Consider the following 21,329-nt stretch of genomic DNA (forward strand, 5'->3'; position numbering starts at 1 on the left):
GCGCGCCGCTGCCACACGTAAACAGCATAACACATTTTTCCTCTTCGTGTTGAACAACAGCTACACCAGCAAGAATAGTCAAAAGTCTCTGTCGCTTTACTGGGGCAGAATGCAGTATCCTGATGCCACTTTTTATCACAATTTATCTCGTTCTAGACTAGTTTAGTAAATCATTGCAATTTTGCAAATAACAAAGGGGAAAGATCCCCATATCTGGCCATGGTGACGTGCCTGGCCATCACGTCACCCTATTCGTGCATGTACTGTACGGCCAGAGGCAGGGCTAATTAGACATGTATCCGGGAATGAGAAACATTTCCAATTTTTACTTAAAAGATTTCCGATTTTTTTTTTGACTCTCCATAGACTTTGCACACAACCGCTGAAGTGGCGTCAGGTTGCAGCATTCTTTTCCCATTATTTCACATCTCATGATCTTGTAACAATGATATTGATAGGGCTAGAAACTTCTGTATTTAAACAAAGCATCCAACAATTTTTTATCTGAAATGTCAACAAAAGATTGTATGGTAGCTCAGGCTACATGTAGTATGTGCTGACAAGGTTGCCCAGTGCTATGTATGTCTGCGGCTCAATGCAGATATCAGACGATCAAAGTACAACTTAATCAACTGAGAAAATACGGTGGGGTCGAAAAGCTGCCTTTGAGAAAAACTCTGCTTTGATTTCAGGCCGTTGTGTCCTTTTTGCCAAAACTGGTATTTCAGGTTACTCCAGAAGGGATCAATTCCTCTGTGCCAAATTGAGGACTTATTAGGATTCGTCTGTTAGTGCTGTGGTCCTCATTTCATCGATCATGCACATCTTCTTGGACGTACTGTGGATGACCGTTCAGGTCCTCGGTCTGTTGCTGTGGTCATGGATCAAGTTTCTCCTGCCGTCTCGTCCGAAATCCCTGGACGGAGAGACGGTACTGGTGACCGGAGGCGGTAGCGGGATCGGTCGGCTCATGGCTGTCAGGTTTGCGCAGAGAGGTATAGTTTGTTGGAAATGTGTGCACTGTTATAACACCAATCCATTGGGCCCCGCCCACTGTCCATTATTAACCCCAATCCGTTGGGCCCCGGCCACTGCCCATTCTTAACCCCAATCCATTGGGCCCCGCCCACTGTTAAGCCCAATGCATGTTGCTCCGCCCACTTCCCACTGTTAACTTCAATCCAGTAGGCCCCGCCCAGTGCTCACTGTTAACCCAAATCCATTAGGCCCCACCCACTGCCCATTATTAACCCAAATCCATTGGGCTCCGCCCACTGCCCACAGTTAACCCCAATCCTTTGTAGCCCCATCCACTGCCCATTGTTAACCCCAATCCTTTGGGCCCCGCCCACTGTTAAGCCCAATGCATGTTGCTCCGCCCACTTCCCACTGTTAACTTCAATCCATCAGGCCCTGCCCACTGCCCATTGTATAACCCCAATCCATTGGGCCCCACCCACTGCCCGTTGTTAACCCCAATCCATTCGGCCCCACCCACTGCGCACGTTGGCAATAACACATGCGCCTCTGCAATACCACACTGCGTGTTCCAGATGTGCTCGTCATACACAAATGTACGAATGTAGGACCTTCGTCTGACATCAATCATAGCTGTGATTGGTCAAATAAATTTTACTCAGGAGTAGAAATTCACAAGTAAATTTACCCTCCTATTCAAACATTCATTCTGTGCCAAAGTTGTCCTTTCAGTCAAAATCAATCAAGTGACTGTTTTCAACAGCAAAGAGCTCCCAGCCTACATAAAGCAGGATTGACTGGCTGTGACTGTTGATTTAACTTGATACAGCTGTGCTTTGACTGTAGGTGATTGATACAGACAGCTGTGCCACCACTTGCCTGCTTTTGTCTGTTGACTGAATTGGACTCGTCAGAGTGCTTGCTCCAAATATGGTCTGACTGTTTATGACTAGCCTGTGTAAAAGGCATGGCAGGAGAAGTGGATGGAAATTTGGACTCTCTGTGACTGTTTAAACAGTAGGAGGGCGATTTTGAAATTCTGAGCATATTTTGTTTTTTTCAGGGTGTACCGTGATCTTGTGGGACGTGAACGAGAAAGGAAATGAGGAGACGGCAGTTATGATCAGGGAGGCGGGAGGAAAGGTCCACGCCTACACGGTGGATGTCTCCAAGATGTCAACGGTCACTCAGGCCGCGGCCAAGGTCAGTCAAAAACAAACAAAAACAAAAAGAGGGAGGGCTTACCTTTTTCCTAAGCAGAGAGTGGGAAGGGCCTATCTTTTCCAAGGGCAGGGTTTGGCAAGGACCTGTCTTTTCCATGGCGAGAGCGGGAGGGGCCTATTTGTCTATGGGCGGATAGAGGGAGGGGCCTGATCATTACTGCCCTTTCTATTGGCAGAGAGAGGGAGGGGCCTATTTGTCTATGGGCATATAGAAGGGGGCTATATCTTTTCCATTGGTGGAGAGAGGGAGGGGCCTATTTGTCTTTTGCCAGGATAGAGGGAGGAGCCTATTTTTTTCCTTTGGCAGAGAGAGGGAGGGGCCTTTTTGTCTATTGGTAGATATAGGAAGGGGAAATTTTGTACATTGGCGGAGAGAGGGAGGGGCCTCTTTGTCTATTGGCGGATGGAGGGCGAGGTTTATTTCTTCCATTGGCTGAAAGGGGGATAGGCCTATCTTTTCCATCAGTAAGAAGGAGAGGGGCCTATCTTTTCCATTGGCGGAGAGAGGGAGGGGCCTATTTGTCCATAGGTGGATACAGGGAGGGGCCTATCTTTTCCATCCATGGATTGAGAGGGGAGGGCTTATCTTTTCCATGGTTGGAGCGAGGGAGTGGCTTATTGTAAATACTTCTTTATTCATACAGGTCAAGCAAGACGTTGGTGAGGTGTCCATTCTGGTCAACAATGCCGGCATTATCATCGGTCGGACTCTGCTTGAACTGACCGAGGCGGAATTCACACGGACGATGGCCATCAACGCCATGGCACATGTCTGGGTCAGTGCTGTCACTGTCTTGCCAAACATAACAGGGAGAGAATTGTCATTTATGGCATTATATGTAAATACATTTTGTAAGTCATCTTTGTTAACCCTTTCCTTACCATGGGCGACTTTGGTGACAAGAAGAACCCCCCTGCTGGTTCCCATGGGCGACTTTAGTCGACCAGGAAACCACACACAGAACACCCTCAACACAGATATATTCACTACTTTTCAGAAGGCGGCATGTTGATATGTTTGGCTGCCCATACCTCAACCATATACCAGCTGAAAGAGTGTTTTCGGATCGTTCTAATGGTGTAGTTTATTCATAGTGTTGCCATTACAAAAAAATGAGAAAAAGTGCTTTAAAAGTATCCACTCACAAATGGAGGTATGGAGTGCCATTGGGTCATGTGGTGAAATGGCTTGCAGTTTGATAAATGGAACCAGATGAACAAACAGGCATAACTTTCTTATATTTGCACATATGGACTTCATTTTTACATCACATAAAAGGGTAAGGTTCGAGGAACAAACTTTACACACAACACCTATGATTTAAATCACTCCTTGGCAGTGAAAATCTGGGTTGAAAAAAGTGAGTTTTGGACTTGTGGTCGTTTTGTTCACGCTCTAGCGATTTCCGCATGACTGAGCAAATAATTTGGTCCTGGGGAGAGCCAAGTCAATAAACAATGTGGTAATGAAAGTGTTAAATTTAAAAAAAAATCTTTTGGTTATCCAGACATTCAAAGCCTTCCTGCCAGATATGATCAAACGCAACCACGGCCACATCGTCACAATCGCCAGCGTCATGGGATACCTCGGCCTGCCCAAGATGGCGGACTACTGCGCCAGCAAAGCGGCCGCTCAGGCCATCCACGAGACCGTAGAACGCGAGGCTCTGGTGGCAGGGGCTGATAAGATCAACTTCACCGTCGTCAATCCTTACCTCATCCATACAGGAATGTTCTCTGGTGTGGCAATCGAGTGAGTTCTTATAAAACTTTTTACGAAGGCCTTTTTAGTGCTCTTCCCGAACTTTTTCCTTGGTTACCTCTTTGAAATCAATCCTAGAATATTGTTTTCTTGCATCCACTGAGCTACAACTTCATCATTTTAGTTGTTCAGCAACCTTCTTTAGACCTTGAGCACTTTTGTTGCTTCAAACGAAAAAAATGCACAAATGACAAATGATATTCTCCTACTTTTAAAGGATTTTTTTTCGGATTTCATTAAACAGCCATGACGTCTTGGTACAAGGCCTCGAGCCAGAGTACGTTGCCGATCGCATCTTGCAAGCTGTACAGACCAACCAGCGAGTCCTATGCATGCCTCGGACCATGTATGCATTGGTCAGCCTCAAGGGGTAAGTAAAGAGCGCCCTCAATGTGTGGAAACTGGTAGTATTGCCCACTACAGGTGGGCGGGGCTTATGGTGGGCGAGGTCTTTGGTGGTGGCGCTTACGGTGGGCGGGGCTTATGAACAAATCCAGAATGGTCCAGTATTTTTTTTTTAATATTATTTTCACAATTTTTCAGGATATTGTTTCATTTTTGTTCCTCCAGTTTGTTTCCTGTCAACGCCTATTTCGTCATTGAGAAATTCTTCAACGTCTGGGCGGCCATGGACAAATTCGTCGGCAGAAACAAGACCAAGTGAACAACGATAATTAAAGCATTTGTCTGCCTTATGCCAAAAGTGTTTCAAGAATCATTCGTAAAGTTTGATCTTGACAAAATATGTATGGCGCCCTCAGGTGTTAAAAACGTCATGCCCCACATCATGGCAGTCAACAATTATTAACTGAAATTTATATTTTGATCACTACTCAATTATAATTCTCAAAATATATTATGAAAAAAAAACTTGCCTTATACAATTGTTAATTATTATCTTTGTTTTCAAATCGTAGGTTGTGTGTTGTTAAAAAAAAAACTTTCATGTAGAGTAGTTTTGTCTTGGATGATGAACACTTTAAAATTGAAACCGAAATTGTCATTTTCAGTACCTAATTCTTTTTTCTTCCAAAGGTGTTAATAAAAATCTGCCTTGTTATTAAGAAAAACCTAGATTTGGTATCTGCAAACTTTATAATTTATCTCATCCGCCATGCAAAGCTTCAAGTCATATATATTTGGTATCTTGTTTCTAAAAATTATAGCTAGTTATAACGAAAAAGTAGCATTTGGTAAAATGTCTTTTAATGATGTGAATTTTAATGTTAAAGTTTTGAGCATAGAGCTATATTAAATTACTAGAGCACTGACTCGATGTACAAACTGATGCCTGCTGGGCGCATCCATGTTTGTGCACAAACCTATGAAAAACTCAAAATTGTGTACGGCTATTTGCATATCTGCGTTTGTATTCTATGATTTATACAGTTGCGTTATCAAAACCGATACGCCCAAAATCGAAACGCACAATCAGCAAAAGAGCATTTCATTTTGCTCTGCTGAAACAGCGCATCAAATGCGCGTTGGCGCTGCAGATGATTTTTGCCGTGACGTTTTTGAACCGTCATGGCGCAGTTAAGTTGTCTGCGCATGTTGTAGTTGCGCGTTGCATGTAGAGTACACTTTCAAAATTCGCTATGTTCTTCATTATGTTCTACAAACACGCACATGAATTCATAATGTCTGTGCGCAGGAAGGATTCAAAGTGTCTCCACGCATAGAATTAGGAGTTAGCGCTCTAGTAATTTAATATACAGTCGAGTCTCGTTATAACAAACTCGTTCGGACCTAGCCAAATTGTTTGTTATATCAGAATTTTGTATTAAGAGGAACATCGGTCCCATTCATTGTGCACATAAAAGCACAGTCGGGACCATGACTTTGTTTGTTATAACCAGAATTTTTTATTAACTAACGAAAGTCGACTGTAGCTCTATGGTTTTGTGGTGCTTGTGTCGCATTTTAATGGTTGAGCATTTATGAAAAAGTGCATTTGTGTAAAGAAATTTTATCAATATTTTAAAATTATATAATCAACGAAAGTAAAGTTTATGACTCAAGTGCAGGAACTTCAGGGTCTTTGAAACAATTCTGTCCAACTATTTTAATATAACAGTTACTATCTAATTTTTTTTATTCAATCAAATTTTTATGTTTATCAACATCATGCAAACCTTTTAGAGATTACCGAATGGCTTTTTGATAGTGCATGAGGACCAAATTATCTGAAAAATTTTGACACCGCTAACAGAGTAGGACGGTGTAGTTGGCAGAGCACCGGTTATGGGTTCGAATCTTGTTTAAGTCTGCTGTATAGTCTACACCAAGTTCTTCTGGTAACATGTGTACTGTTACCAGTGTACTGTGAAGATTTCCAACTTTTTCTTAAAAATTTAATTCTTATTTTAATTGGGTAGCCCAATCCACTTGTCTCCCATGGGGCCCAATAAAGAGAAGACAATATGAAGAAAGTACAGTTTTAGACGTGGGAGGAAAACCCCAGCAGAATATGCTGAGGAAATCCCACAGAATCAAGTCAGGACTGAAAACCCAATCCACATTTTTGCCCGGGTGGGATTCGAACCCGGGTCACAGCGGTGGAAGGCGAGGAAAGTACCGCTACCCCTTATTAAATGCAAACACAATTTTGTTTCAGCTTTTAAAAGAACAAATAGATGCTTTAAGGGCAAAAGTTAAGGCAAATGATTCGAGTAGAGCGAGTTAATTTGAACACAAATTTGAAATATGTGATGCGATCAAGCTAAATGAGTCGTTTGTCGGGAACTTTCATTTGGAGATGCAGGCCAAAATAGGGCCACTTCATCACATCACTTCATCACATCTCTTGGTGTTCCAACTTCCATAATTTTTGAACTAAAGATGGTATCAGCATGCGGTTTTCACAGCAGTAATGCTGAGATTGAGCTCTTTCCAAATCTGTAAAAAAAAATTGACCAGGGTCGACAAACGACTCATTTAGCTTGATCGCATCACATATGCCGACTTGCTGAAATATCACGGATAATGTGGTGTCAAGTGGAATATTATTTACTATTCTCTATTTAACACTGAACATATTACCTCTGCCACTGCAATTATCTAATGAATTATACCACTGTTACCAATATAATATGTCTATAAGAATTACAATAACAGGAAGGTTTACATATTGATGAACTTTGTTTTTTGTGACGTTCTAGTCTAGGTTCATTCCTTCTTCGTCCTCGCCCGGTTTTTCATCTTTCTTCTCCTTTGCGCCTCCGGTTTGTTTCTGAAGAGCTTTGCCGAATGCCTCCAGATCTGCATTGAAAACGAAGGAAATAATCAAATGGACACACAGAAATGTTGGACATTTGGGAAACGTTTATCCGCAAACGTGATCAGCATTAAAGGGTTCATGAAGTGAATATTTCTTAGGAACAAATTTTGTGCTACTTTCTAATCCTCTGATGTGTATGAAAACGTATTGATATTCCTTTTTGGTAAATTTTACTGAAAAGTGCTCTTCTTTAAACATTTAAAATTGTCCATGCTTTTCCGGACAACTGAGGGCGCTGTTGTCGTGATGTCATTTCAGGGCGACACTGTTCATATTAGGTTTTTTTCTGTTGAAATAGTGAACCCCAAAAAATGCTCATTTGAAAACATTTGTGAGAAAAGTTTGCTCATAAGCTTACTGTCATGAATTGACGCAACAACGAATCACTAATGAAAAGAAAGTTTACGACATCTTATAAAAGTTTACAACAGCCAAATATCCAAACTTTTGGCAACTTTTTGTGCATACTCTAATTGCAACATTGAGGTTTCTGCCTGATATGACATCACGCTTTTGCTCATAAATATGAACATTTGCATTGGCATAAAAACCAAAAAGGCACCAAAATGGCAAAATAAAATTGAAAATAAGGTTAGAAGGGACACAAAGGTGCATTTTCAAGGACTGCATTAAACAAATTACATTTCATGGGCCCTTTAAAACAAATGGGGCCTAATTTCATGGCTATACTGTTAGCAAAAACAAATCCTTGCTAACTGTAGCAGAACATTCCGTACTTACGGTAAGGGAGTTTCACGAGTTAGGGAGAAATTTGGGCTTATGTGCATGCGTACATCCTGTAGCTAAAGGATTCTGTGCTTACAGGGTTAGCGCAGAATTTTGTCTGCTAGCGCCGTTGCCACAGAATGGCGATCCTAAAGCCCCAGTCACACATTCACGATTGGAGCTATGAATATCCACGGTTAACCGTCAAGATTCGTGGAGAAATCGACTCTCTTAGAATACACCACAGTTTGTCAAGAGTATGGACGGATTGGTGAAGAATATCGACGGTATTACTAAGAATAATGACGTTAACGCCACAATTGTCTGCGATTGGGCCATGGATGACCAAGGTTCTCCTACAAATAAAGCATACATATTCGTAGTACAACCTTAGCAGAACCCTAGCATATCCGTAGGACATTCGTAGCGAATTCGTAGAGATTTCTACCACGAATCAGCTACGAAAGTCCAAGAATATGTACGATGAGCCACGAATAACACGAACTAGTACGGTTGGCCTACGGATATCCCACGGTTACACTATGGATTGATTTGCATGACGATTCACCACAGAAGTTTGGAACAGTTGAAAACTTCCGTAGCCCTCCATGAATACCCCAGGAAGATGACAGATAATCCTGAGGTTTATCGCAAATTTTAAACGGAGGATATCCACAGCGCCAAACCGTGAATGTGTGACTGAGTCTTAGCACGGAATTTTGTGGTTAGCAGCCAGCGTCGTTAAATTTGGCTCGGATAACTTCATTACATGAAGACTCTGGGAGTTGTTCAGAATTATTCATACCTGATACAATGAACGTACTGCAGATAAATTTTCCAAACTTGGCCCCAAACTTTGTTGTGGAAGATTCCGGGAATGAATGGTCAATGTCTTACCTCCCCGATTTGCTGCGTCTGTAGCCTCTGCCACCAGACCAAACTGGCCCATCAGAGGTCCGAGCTGACCGGACTGGAAGGCTGCAGTAAACATTAGCAGAGCCTGTGGGGGTGTACACATATGAGTACGGCAAAGTAATATCAAGAAAAAGAGAGGAAATACGATTATCACGTGAAATCAAAAAAGAAGAAGACTTGCTACCTGTTTGAACTGAGGGGATTGCAGGGTCTGTCTGAGCTGCTCCGGGTCCTTGGGTAGGGACTCCCCCTCCGGCAAGAATGGAATCAGCTTCTCCTGCACCTCGGGCTTGGCCAGGATTGGTGCCATGGCCTCCGAGGTCAAGACCTTGGTCAAGTCCACTGCTGTGATAGGGGTGGGTGGCATGGGAGGGGTAAAAAACAAAACAGTTTCTTATAAAATGAAAGTCTTTAAAGTGTGTCTCTTGTTTATTGAAGCCACTTTCTTCATTTTAATAAGGGAATAAATGTGTGATTGGGAGGTGTTAAACACTCTGTTTAAGACTGGTTGGAGTCTGGATGCTGATAATTACCCGAACTGTTTAAACCGGCCATGTGACAGGCTCTCCACCAATAGGAATCGGTAAACTGTCTTGGGTACTTATGAATACCGAGTCATCACTGTTTTCTTGCATCAAAGAAACTTGGAGGTCAATAGTTGAATATATTGGACTTACGAGGTTGGGCAGCATCAAAGAAACTAGGAGGTTAATAGTTGAATATATTGGACTTACGAGGTTGGGCAGCTGCTTCTGCTTTGCCAGCGTCAGTAGGAGCTGGAACTGGGAACGAGAGATGAACAGTATTAAAATAAGTCGAAGCTAAAACAAATATCTGATCCGATACAAAGTATCTAGTTTGTCACACACAGGTGTTTAGAATACCCTGGGATTTTAAACGTGCATTAGTGCCCTCAGTGTTGGTCCGTACATGTACATGGTGTATACGTACACAAGTATGTCACCCCAACAGAATCATGTCATTGCTTCTGCCTCGACTTTCAGCCATCTATAAGAGAGATACTATGAGCACTAGTGCCCTCAACGCCAGTCAATATATTTATATTACCCCTCGTCACCAGAGGGAGTGTGGCCTAGTGGTTAGGATTTGTGACTCATGATCAGAGGGTCAGGGGTTCGAATCCAGCCTCTGGCCATATGTTGTGTCCTTGTGCAAGCCACCTCACCCCCAGTTGCCTCTCTCCACCCAGGAGTAAAAATGGGTACCAGCATTAGCTGGGGAGTAACCTGCGATGGACTAGCATCCCATCCAGGGGAAGAGGAGTATTTTCTGTTGTTTCATGCCACTGAAACATGAGATAAACGCCAGCCTGATGGGCCACATTGGCTCTTGAGAGACTTTACGTCTTTCCTCTTCACCAGAAGATCATTGCTAGTCCAAACACTTTTCTACTCATGGTGTTTATAATACTAAGTGCATAAATGTATAGTGCCCTAAATGCCAGTCAATATATTTATATCACCCCTCTTCACCAGAGGATCATTGCAAGTCCAAACACTTTTCTACTCATGGTGTTTATAATATTAAGTACACAAATGTATAGTGCCCTAAATGCCAGTCAATATATTTATATCACCCCTCTTCACCAGAGGATCATTGCAAGTCCAAACACTTTTCTACTCATGGTGTTTATAATACTAAGTGCATAAATGTATAGTGCCCTAAATGCCAGTCAATATATTTATATCACCCCTCTTCACCAGAGGATCGTTGCAAGTCCAAACACTTTTCTACTCATGGTGTTTGTAATATGCACAAATGTATAGTGCCCTAAATGCCAGTCAATATATTTATATTCCCCCCACACGTAGTTTTACAACTCACTATTCATGGTGTTGAGAATACTCTGCAAATCGCTCAGCTGAATAGCCGGATTCTGAGACGTTGCCGCAGTAGCAGTGGCGGGCGTGGCAGTGCTGGTAGTGCTCGCCTGTGATTGGGTAGTAGTAGTGGTTGCCGGGCGGGGCTGAGTGGCGCTGGGAGTCGTCTCTTGAGCATGGACAGCTGGAGTAGACTGTGCACGAGATGGCCTGAGTGGAATAAAAAGTGAAATAGATCAGAATATTTGACTGGATTCTGGGCACTAGTGACTTAACCCTAACCCCCTAGGCCCTTGTTGCTTACAACCATCCTCAATCCTCCAAAATCCTCCAAAATTTTCCAAAATTTTGCAACTCCGCCTAAATTTTTCAAAATTGTCAGACAGTCCTGCCTCAAAATGCATTCATCCTCAATCCTCCAAAATCCTCCTTATCCCAAAACTTTGCACTCGTGTTTAAATGAAGGATAACCAACGCCAAATCCTTCAAAATCATCAGACAGTCCTGCCTCAAAATGCATTCATCCTCAATCCTCCAAAATCCTCTTGTGCTTCAATCACCATTCATCCTCAATCCTCCAAAATCCTCATGTGCTTCAATCACCATTCATCCTCAATCCTCCAGAATCCTCATTTGATTCAATCACCATTCATCCTCAATCCTCTAGAATCCTCCAAAACCGCCAGGAGGATTTTGGAGGAGTGAGGTGGGTTAGGGTTAAACCAGCCATAACTCTAGGAGCCATTCGACTGGGAAATGTCTCCTGTGGACTGCCATCAAATTGAGGATTTTGGATAATTGAGGCCAGAGCTACTACGAGATGGATAAAGGGACTTACGCTGCAGACGAGGAAGCAGATTGAGAGCTAGAAGGACGACCGGCTCCCATCAGCCCTCCGAGAGCTCCCAGACCCCCCATACCTCCTCCTAAAAACCCAGAAAACAACGAGAAGTGAAAACCAACAAAATCCAATCCTGCTTACAAGACTTATTTTGTTTTCTAACAAACAAAATACGATTTAATTTTTATCTTTCATTTTTTATGGAACACAAACTTTGGTCCAACACAGACGTTTCTTGGAGTAGGATTTGAAGCCAAGTTCACTTTTGGAACTCTTTCAGAATCTGGAACTTTCACCTTTGACACGACCTTAACCTTTGACCCGGTGTTGCTATACTGACCTAGGCCGCCACTGTTCAGCAGTTGCATCAACTGTTGGTGGTCCATGTTGCCCAGGACATTCTGCAGACCCCCGTCGCCTGAAAGTTGAAACACAACACAATAGAAGGAAGATTTAGGATGTAATTTGTTCGCATCCCACTTCTGCCACCAAAACAAAAATTGGCCATTACTGAAATCATGGCTGCCTTTCCAGCTCCATCTCCTACCTAAAGCAGCTCCGAGTCCAGCTAGCTCTGGTGGAAGTCCCCCGGCCCCAGACCGGCCCCCTCCTCCACTGGATCCCGGTGCTGGGGGGTTGTTCAACATCTCGTTCACCTTCTTGCAGTGTTCGTCGTCTTTGTCTTTCTTGGGCTCCTGTGAAAAGAAATTCCAACAATTCTGAAAAAAAAAACTTTCACGGCAAAAAAAAATGAGCAACTTATTGTTGGAAACCTTCCTGAATCCTTCAAAATCTTCCACTTTGCAAGAACCTAATGGCACACTCTTTGTACCTACCAAGTTTCAAGGGACATCAAGCCCCATGTAAAGAAATAGTGGCTGGGCTCTGCCTTCCTCAATCCTACAAAATCCTACAAACCTCCTGTTGGATTTTGAAGGGTCTGGGAGGGATGAAGTTAACGACTGCCAAAAGAGCATCTTTCTATCTTCAAATGAGCTCCTTTGTTTGGGTTTCCTACCTGCATCCAAAAGAAGAATTTCCTGGACGAGGACTTGAACTTGAGAATGAAGACACGACCCGTGGTGCATTGTGAGACAGATTTGAACTCGCATTCATCGGGGAAAATGATCAGGTCCTGAAACAAAACATGTTTAACAGTTGCGACAGTCAAATCTCGAGATCGTTTAGTTTTCATACTTTCTCTCAATGAAAAATGGGAAAAAATGTTGCAACCTGACGCCACTTTTTTCTTCATATAGGCCTACATGATATAGCCTAGGCCTTTCATCTCAATGAAGGTCATTCATTGCAAAAATGGCGATAAGACATGAATCTGGGACTGAGATTAGTGAGAAACATTTCCAATTTTGTTAGGAAGTACTTTAAAAAAATTCGTATTCTCCATAGACTTTGTACACAACCGCTGAAGTGGCGTCAGGTTGCAAAAAAAATTCCGAAAAATGTTCAAAAATCCTCTCATAAATTTACAAAAGTTGTTTTATATCAATAATTATTAATAGACTGTTTAATTGTACAAACATTTCCAAACGAATACGGCTAACTTGTTAATTAGGGTTAACCCCCCCCCCCTTCTTACATCTTCAACCACGCCCGTGCCTCGGTCCTTCCAACAGAAGTGCATCAAAGAGTCGTCGGATTGGTGCACGTAGACTTGTCCCTTTCGCTTGTCCGGCGTCACAGTCTTGCCTTTCAACTGCATTTTTCCGGCACGAAACTCCACCAGATTTTTACCACTGGGGCGGCTTCCAGCAGCAGTGTTCCCGAACAAGGCACCAGACATTTTGGGTTTTCGATAACCAGCTCTTAGTGAATTTTTTTTAAAAGAAGTATCGTGCACGTCGGCCACAAATCGTTACACAGCAAAATTTCAGCAGAATAGCGGTTATCAGTTGTAGCGCCCTCACCGGTTGGCTCGCACGTGCATTGGCTCTTTAAGTGGCAATAGAGGGCGGTATACTCAATTAACGGGGAACCTTTTTTGGTAGAGCAGATCCCCAGATTTACGTCACGCTAAAAAGTCGCTAGATGGAAGTTTTATTAGTAAAAATTCTCATTTTCTGAATTTCCTTTAAACTTGTGTTTTACTACTGTAAAGACGACTGCCTTGAATTTTTATTTTTAATGAAGTAGGCCTAGGTAGGTAGGCCCAACTTTGTATTGGGTGGGGCCGATGGGCTCTGTCAGTGTCACTGTCATGACTCATTCATTGACTGTCAGTGTCAGTCACTGTCACTATTCCTTCCTCCATGCTTGTGTAAAATAAAAAACCGAGATATGCGTAGGACCTACTCGTAGTGGCTATCGTTACGGCAGCCGTAACCACGCAATTTTCAACTAGGGCATACTATCGTTGCAATTGCAAAAGTGCCTTTGTGAATATATATCACATTTACAACTCCCGTCCAACATTGTCCAACCAGAACGCTTCGGCAGCTGGATTGGTTTAATACTTGTGCCCAGGATCCGGGTTCGAAACCACTTGCGCTGCTTAATAGATTAGATTTCTTAACTTTCAGGTTTTTTAATCAGATTATTTTTTTGTATTTTAAGTAGATTTCAATTTCTTCTTTGAAACTTACTAAATACTATTGGCTTTGGGAGCATTTTTGTAAAAGGGAAAAATACAAGAACCAGTCTGGTTCCAACAGCCAAATATTGTGACGTTGAATAGCCTACTATTATTTCCGGGAACCATACAGTTTCGTAATGATAGCTGTTGAAAGTTGCGTTAGGGTTGCCGTAACGATAGCCGCGGCAAATAAAAAATCGTACCCCTGTGTTCCTTCCTCCATGGGCCTACCCTGTACTAGTATTAACGTCAGTTGTTACGTAATTCATTGGTTCATCACCTCTTTAAGTTTAATAGGCCTAAATTAATTCACAATAACAATTTGGATTTTAATTGTTTTTATGTTCTGTGCAGAAAATCGAATTACATCTCCGCAGCACCCTACACCCTCTTGCATCATAGAGGGCGCCATGCTTCCACCATGTCTCTCATCGCAATACCTCAGATTGTCCGGGAGAACACCTCAGCTTTCCTACTTCTAGGGGCGCTGGGGGCCTACGCTGCATACTACTACATGAAAGTTGTGCAGGTGGGTTTAAAGTGGTTGTATTGAGTAGACATTCAATTGTGCACGCGAACAGCCCCATCATTGGTGGAAATGTAAAACATGACTCGGTGAAGGACGTCATCATAGCCATTTTTTTGGTTTGCATCGACAGTTGCTTATACACTCCTTACATGCAGAATGTTTTCCTTTTTTTTTCATTTGAAAATAGAAACCCCAAGTTTTCGGTAAAGATGGCAAATTCTTGCAGTTTGTCCAACGACACATTCCAATGTTGAGGGAGCCCTTCATGCCGACCATGTGGTGCTTCAGCTACCACCTGCAGACCATCGGCCCAATACTGATGAAGTTCTTCAACTCCATTCCGTACAGGAGGTAAAACATAGAAGCAGAGTTTTAATTTAGTTATTCACAAGTCCTCACAAGTCACTAAAATGATCACAGTTCACTACTCAAGTCTTCATAATTCCTCACATGTCCTCACGAATCTTCACAAGTCCTCACAAGTCCTCCCAAGTCCATCACAAGTCCTTACAAGTCCTCGCAAGTCAACACAAGTCACCACAAGTGCATCACAAGTCCTCACAAAACCTCACAAATCATCATTTAAGTCATCACAGTCCATCACAAGTCCTCACAAGCCCATCACAAGTCCTCACAAGTCCTCATAAGTCACCATAAGTCATCACAAGTCCTCACAAGTCCTCGCAAATCATTTAAGTCATCACATGTCCACACAAGTCCTCACAAGTCCTCACAAATCATCACAAGTCATCGCAAGTCATCACAATTCCCCACATGTCCTCATGTCCTCGCACGTCACCACAAATCATCACAGGTCCTCACAAGTCCTTCACAAGTCCTCGCAAAACCTCACAAATCATCATTTAAGTCATCACAGCTCATCACAAGTCATCACATGTCCTCACAGGTCATCACAAGTCACCATAAGTCATCACAAGTCACCATAAGTCATCACAAGTCCTCACAAATTATTTAAGTCATCACAAGTCCACACAAGTCCTCACAAGTCCTCACAAGTCCTCACAATTCATCATTTTAGTCATCACAAATCCATCACAAGTTTTCACAAGTCCATCACAAGTCCTCAAAAGTCCTCAAAAATCATAAGTCATTACAACTCCGTCACAAGTCCTCACAAGTCACCACGAGTCACCACAAGTCACCCCAAGTCCCCACAAGTCCTCACAAATATTTAAGTCATCACACGTCCATCACAAGTCCTTACAAGTCCTCACAAGTCCTCACAAGTCACCACAAGTCCCCACAAGTTCTCACAAATCATCGTAGCCCATCATAAGTTATCACAAGTCCTCACAAATCCAAAAAAGTAGAGTCGAAATTCCAACTCTTTTTTTATGTTTTTTTTTTTCTTCCTAAAAGTGAGAAGTTGCGGTTGGCTGACGGTGGCGAGGTTGTTCTTGACTGGGTGGAAAATGACGACGATGAACGATACAGCAATGAGACCAGACCGACAGTCCTACTACTACCAGGGTTAACAGGTTAGATGTCTTTCTATGGACTCATTCTGAAACTGAGTTCAGGCCATTACTGAGAGGTTACTATCGTCATTTGAAATGTTCTTATTTGGTTTGGTTTTAGGGTCCAGTCAAAGTCACTATGCCATTAATATGATGAAAGCGGTCAAGAAACATGGTTACCGTTCTGTCGTCTTCAACAACCGAGGTTTTGGAGGAGCTGAAATAAAGGTACGGGCAAAACCAGTCCATTTGAGACAAACTTTCTCGATTTGCTGCTTAAAAATTCCAGATTTCTGAGGCTTAATTGACCAACTGAAGTTACAAGTGTATTGTTCGTCAAATTTCAGACCCCGAGAACTTTCTGTGCCGCAAATACGGAGGATTTAGAGTTTGTCATCCAGCACATTCACAGCGTGAACCCTAACGCACCTGTGATTGCTGTCGGAATCTCTATCGGAGGGTAAGTAATTAATTGGAGAAAAATGAAATGTGGATACAAAGCTCAGTTTTTGGCAGAGGGTTCACAAAGTGAAAGAGCGTTTACAAAGATGTGTCCAGGTTTCACCTGTACATTGTGGTTTGAAGATGATTTCTGGATAACTCGGTTAAGAACGACATGGCATATCAACTTGAAACTTGGTATGTAGATCGATCTTGCAGACTTAAAGTCAAGTCACAAGCAGGGACACAGGCTATGGGGTTGGCCAATTACACAGTTTATTGGAATATTTTTTCACTTGACCGGAGACTGGATGACTTGTGATGATTTATGATTGACTTGTGATGACCTGTGATTGACTTGTGATGATTTATGATGACTTGTGTTGGCTTGTGATTGGCTAGCGATTGACTTGTGATTGACTTGCGATTGACTTGTGATGGACTTGTGATGACTTGTGATTGACTTGTGATTGACTTGCGATTGACTTGTGATGACTTGCGATTGACTTGTGATAACCTGTTATGACTTGTGATAACCTGTGATGACTTGTGATGGACTTGCGATTGACTTGTGATGACTTGTGATTGACTTGTAATGACTTGTGATTGACTTGTGGTAACCTGTTATGACTTGTGATAACCTGTGATGACTTGTGATGACGTGCGATTGCCTTGTGATGACGTGCGATTGCCTTGTGATGACTTGTGATTGACTTGTGGTAACCTGTTATGACTTGTGGTAACCTGTTATGACTTGTGATAACCTGTGATGACTTGTGATGGACTTGCGATTGACTTGTAATGACTTGTGATTGAACTTGTGATGACTTCCGATGACCAGGTTACAACTCTGAAAAGTTCTTGAAACTCTACTCCTTATTGTTCTTTTTCTAGTATCATTTTGTTCAACTACCTGGCCAAGGTCGGTGAGAACACACCACTAGTTGCTGCCATGACGGTCTCGGTCGCCTGGAACACATTTGTGTCTACGGAATCCCTGGAAAAACCTGTCAATTCCATCCTCTTCAACCGATTCCTAGCCAAAGAACTGACCAAAGTTTTAGCCAGGTGAGTGTGCTATGTGACAGACATTGAAATTTTGTTGTACGAAACATCTTTTTTGTCATCAGCATTTTCTTTTTAAGGTAAGGTCTAATAGCTATTAAAATATTTCCCATAACTAAGTTTATTTGTTATATCTTAAGAACTTCAAATATTTTCCCGTTTATGACAGAAATGTTCAGATGTTCGAAGAGCACGTTGATATAGGTCATGCCATGCAGGTGAGCATTTTTTTAATTAAAATTGAAAGTTTTTCAAATCACAGACTTAAGTCATACAAAGAATTTGGCTGGAGCTGGAATTGAACCTCTGACCTCCGAAACACCATACCGGTGCTCTACCAACTGAGCTATCCAGAACTATATTTACGATGCCTTTGTTTGTTGGGTGTAAGTCAAAAGCCATATTTTTTCAAAGTTTCAAATTGGAGATTGCTTTTGTTTGTTTTCTTTGGCGTTTGTTGGTTGGTTGATTGGTTTGTTTGTTAACAAGATGACTCAACAAATTATGGACGGATTTGCGTGAAAATTGTTTTAGGGGTGGTCCTTGGTACAAGTAAAAATCGATTAGATTTTGGAAGTGATCCGGATCTGGGTCTGGATCCAGGATTTTTTTTAAGGATTCTTCACCATTTATGCGAGTATTTCTTTTGGGTGTACTGACAATATGGCGGGGAATTGTTTAGCCTTGGCGGAGGTTTGTGCTCTCTGAGTGCTTTCTAGTTCATTTGTTTGTTTGTTTGTTTGTTTGTTTCCAGTCGCAAACTATCAAGCAATTTGACGAGCGATTCACTGCTAAAATGTTTGGTTACGAGACGGTGGACCACTACTATGCCGACGCATCGTTACACACCAAAGTTCTTCACATTGGGATTCCAACGCTGTGCCTGAGTGCGGGGGACGACCCATTTGCACCCTTAGAAAGTAAGACTGAACCCCCCAACCCCCCACCCACCATTTGATGAAATCGTCACCGTTTTCACGAAGAGCCACATATGTCAAAAATTACAATTTTTTTGATTTTCATTTTTTTCAATATTTCGCATTAAAACAATGTACTTAACCATTTTGACATGTTTCTGTAAGCAAAACATCATTAATTTCTAAGTTACATTAATGTTGCAAGGGGCCGAAATCTTGATAAATGCATTTTGCGTTTTCACGAAGAGCCACATACATTTTGGCCCTCTGAACGCGTACAAAACCCATTGCACGGAAATACGTAAAAGTAGGTCAAATGAGATTTGCATTTTCACGAAGAGCCACATATCTTTGTTACATTTTCAGCTCGTACTCACGCGCGCCTACTCACGCGCGCCTATTAAAATACACGTTGAACAGAAAGGGCCAATATGTCGGAAACCTGAATTTGCATTTTTACGAAGAGCCACATATCTTTACTAATTAATTTTCACTAATTAACTGCTTTATTAAGTCTTATTACCGGGTTCATGTAAAACTTCAGCTCTCGTAGAATCGTGTGATGGTTTCCTTGCTGCACAAAGTTGTTGCAAAGTAGTATTTCTTAAAGTTTTAAAATATGTGAAACTTCTTTTGCAATTTTCTCGAAAACACTTTTCTTCAAAATCAACATAATATATATAGTATGTGGCTGTTCGTGAAAACGGTGACGAAATTTCTACGTCAGCATGACGTAAACTTGTACGAGTGCTTATGTAGGTATGGCTTTATACAAATATCTCAAAGGGCTTGAATACTACTTGAATGAAAAACGAAAAGTTTCCCAGTCATCAGATGAAAGCTGGCGTCTTTCTGTCAGGTTTCAAGTGACTTAAAAAATCAAATTACTTCAGTGGGGTTCAAACCACAGACCCTTCAAAGATTGCAGATCCGAATTCCCCCCCAGTTGATATCCTTCGGCGAGTCAAACTTTGCATTATTGATTGATTTTATTTAATTTTTTTGTTGGATGCTGCAGCAATACCCACTGCCGATGCCAAGGAACAGAGTAACATCGCACTGGTGGTGACATCACACGGCGGCCATGTTGGATTCACAGAGGGCTTCCTTCCGAGGGGAAACAGCTACATGATCCGGCTGTTTGAGCAGTTTGTAGACGGGTTCTTCCAGCACGGAATGACGGAAGTGCTTTGTAAGACTGAATAGCCGGAAAGGGGAGCTTTCGGCTCGAGAGTCTGACCCAATTTTACGAAGCTGTAACGCAGAATATTTTGCTTTGCAAATTGATGTATTTTATTAGCACAGTGTGTGATTTTGGTGTTTGGAGTATTTATGCACATCGTACAGGGTTCCTAACCTTTAGGGCAATAAAAATCCATGACTTTTTCAAGACCAAATTATTCAAATCCATGACCAGGACCAGATTATCAATTAGGCACTGCGCTAGGGCCTACGAAAAGTTTGAGGGTTTACGAAAATACCAGTGTGCCATAACACATACACACATCCAAACATGTTTGTTTATGGTGTAAATCGAGGATTTTCTTTTGTTCCTCTTCCCTTTTCCTTTGTTTATACTTTTAACTTTTGCGCAACAGGCTTTTAGAGCTACCAGTTTTGGCATGCCTTGCTTAGTACAGCTAAGCTAATAGCTTAGCATCAACATGAAATGCGAGGTTTCAAACTTTTCCAATTTTTTTTCTAGGCCACGAGAACCCTGTTTATAGGTAAAAATACGCACTTAGTTTTCTATTGTTTTTAATCATTACGGGTGGATGCTGTTTGTAATTTTCAAACAATTTTTTTTTTTTTTATAATTTAAGAGAGTTTTACCTAAAAGTTGTTAGGATTTTGGATTTTTACAACTGATTTTCTTTGAAACAGGAGAAAAAAAGGATTTTTTTTCATATTTTTGTAACATGATAATTTTATTTGCAAACACTAGGTTTACGGCATAATAATAATCATGCGAATTCAGGGCATTTAAAAAACAAAATCTTTTACAGTTAATCTGTGACAAGTACCATGAAAATAGGGTCTCTAGTAATGTTGTCTCATCTAGTTCTATAAGCTGTGATAATGTAACGTAACTGATGTTTTTGGGACATAATTTGTGCCTAATCCATGCTATGTGTACTATAAGATATTTACTAATATATTAAGAAGTTTACGTGTGATTGTATAAAATTGGTTGTATTTAAAACAACAAAGTGAATTATTTAATAATAAATGGCATTATTAAAGTTATTGTTACAAAGTCAAGCAAAGTGCATGATAGTTCTGTGACTTTTTTGGTACACTTTTACACCCTAGCCCTCGTACATAATGCCAGTTAAAAAGATGCCAGACAATAAGTTTTCATTAATTTTTTAACCCCTTTTAGGGTCAGGGAGGGGGGGGGGGGGGTGGGTTAATGGGGCAACTCCGACTTCGTTAATAACAGATCTTGTCCCCTTTCCTAACCGATAAATCATGTGCACGAAATGGCGCCCTCTACAGTTTAGAAGAATGGGCTATCCATTATCGTTGAGAAGCAATTAACTGGCAGGCAGTGCTGCTGAAATCCCCATTTGGATTGGCCAATGCATTCTTGCCTCCACGCTTGGTCCAATCAGCATTCAGTTGCCATGGTAACTGCATATTCAATGAGATGAATCCCTTGGCTCAATCTCACAAGCGAATGACACAATGTCCGAGCATCGTAGCAAAGCTTGCTTCTGGACACCGATTGGCGTTTCTAAGT

The 21,329-nt window shown here is 41.8% G+C and overlaps 3 protein-coding genes across 4 annotated transcripts; 2 read left to right on the forward strand and 1 right to left on the reverse strand.

Annotated features, from left to right (window-relative positions):
- Nucleotides 1–3: 3 nt before the first annotated feature.
- LOC119724375 (epidermal retinol dehydrogenase 2-like) lies at nt 4–5,238 on the forward strand. The gene is made up of 7 exons (XM_038195397.1): nt 4–84; nt 729–995; nt 2,042–2,181; nt 2,846–2,977; nt 3,710–3,954; nt 4,208–4,333; nt 4,534–5,238. The coding sequence occupies exons 2-7, from the start codon at nt 818–820 to the stop codon at nt 4,625–4,627; spliced, it is 915 nt and encodes a 304-aa protein (XP_038051325.1). The 5' UTR covers nt 4–84; nt 729–817; the 3' UTR covers nt 4,628–5,238.
- Nucleotides 5,239–7,113: 1,875 nt separating this feature from the next.
- LOC119724380 (proteasomal ubiquitin receptor ADRM1-B-like) lies at nt 7,114–14,639 on the reverse strand. Of its 2 annotated transcripts, none has more exons than XM_038195402.1 (12): nt 14,509–14,639; nt 14,159–14,161; nt 13,164–13,393; nt 12,585–12,701; nt 12,114–12,261; nt 11,907–11,984; nt 11,564–11,651; nt 10,730–10,935; nt 9,619–9,666; nt 9,069–9,226; nt 8,867–8,969; nt 7,114–7,224 (listed from the first exon to the last, which is right to left on the reverse strand). In XM_038195402.1, exons 3-12 carry the CDS (start codon nt 13,365–13,367, stop codon nt 7,121–7,123), a joined length of 1,254 nt encoding a protein of 417 aa, XP_038051330.1. In that variant the 5' UTR covers nt 13,368–13,393; nt 14,159–14,161; nt 14,509–14,639; the 3' UTR covers nt 7,114–7,120. The 2 variants fall into 2 exon arrangements, with proteins under 2 accessions (XP_038051330.1, XP_038051328.1); XM_038195400.1 differs by having other exon boundaries at nt 9,069–9,229.
- On the forward strand, nt 14,543–20,856 carry LOC119724381 (phospholipase ABHD3-like). Its single transcript, XM_038195403.1, has 9 exons — nt 14,543–14,685; nt 14,873–15,036; nt 16,066–16,184; nt 16,285–16,391; nt 16,511–16,623; nt 17,499–17,672; nt 17,839–17,887; nt 18,424–18,589; nt 19,605–20,856. Exons 1-9 carry the CDS (start codon nt 14,578–14,580, stop codon nt 19,790–19,792), a joined length of 1,188 nt encoding a protein of 395 aa, XP_038051331.1. The 5' UTR covers nt 14,543–14,577; the 3' UTR covers nt 19,793–20,856.
- Nucleotides 20,857–21,329: the final 473 nt, after the last annotated feature.

The sequence above is a fragment of the Patiria miniata genome, unplaced genomic scaffold, assembly GCF_015706575.1.
Source record: "Patiria miniata isolate m_02_andy unplaced genomic scaffold, ASM1570657v1 HiC_scaffold_18, whole genome shotgun sequence".
NCBI lineage: Eukaryota > Metazoa > Echinodermata > Asteroidea > Valvatida > Asterinidae > Patiria > Patiria miniata.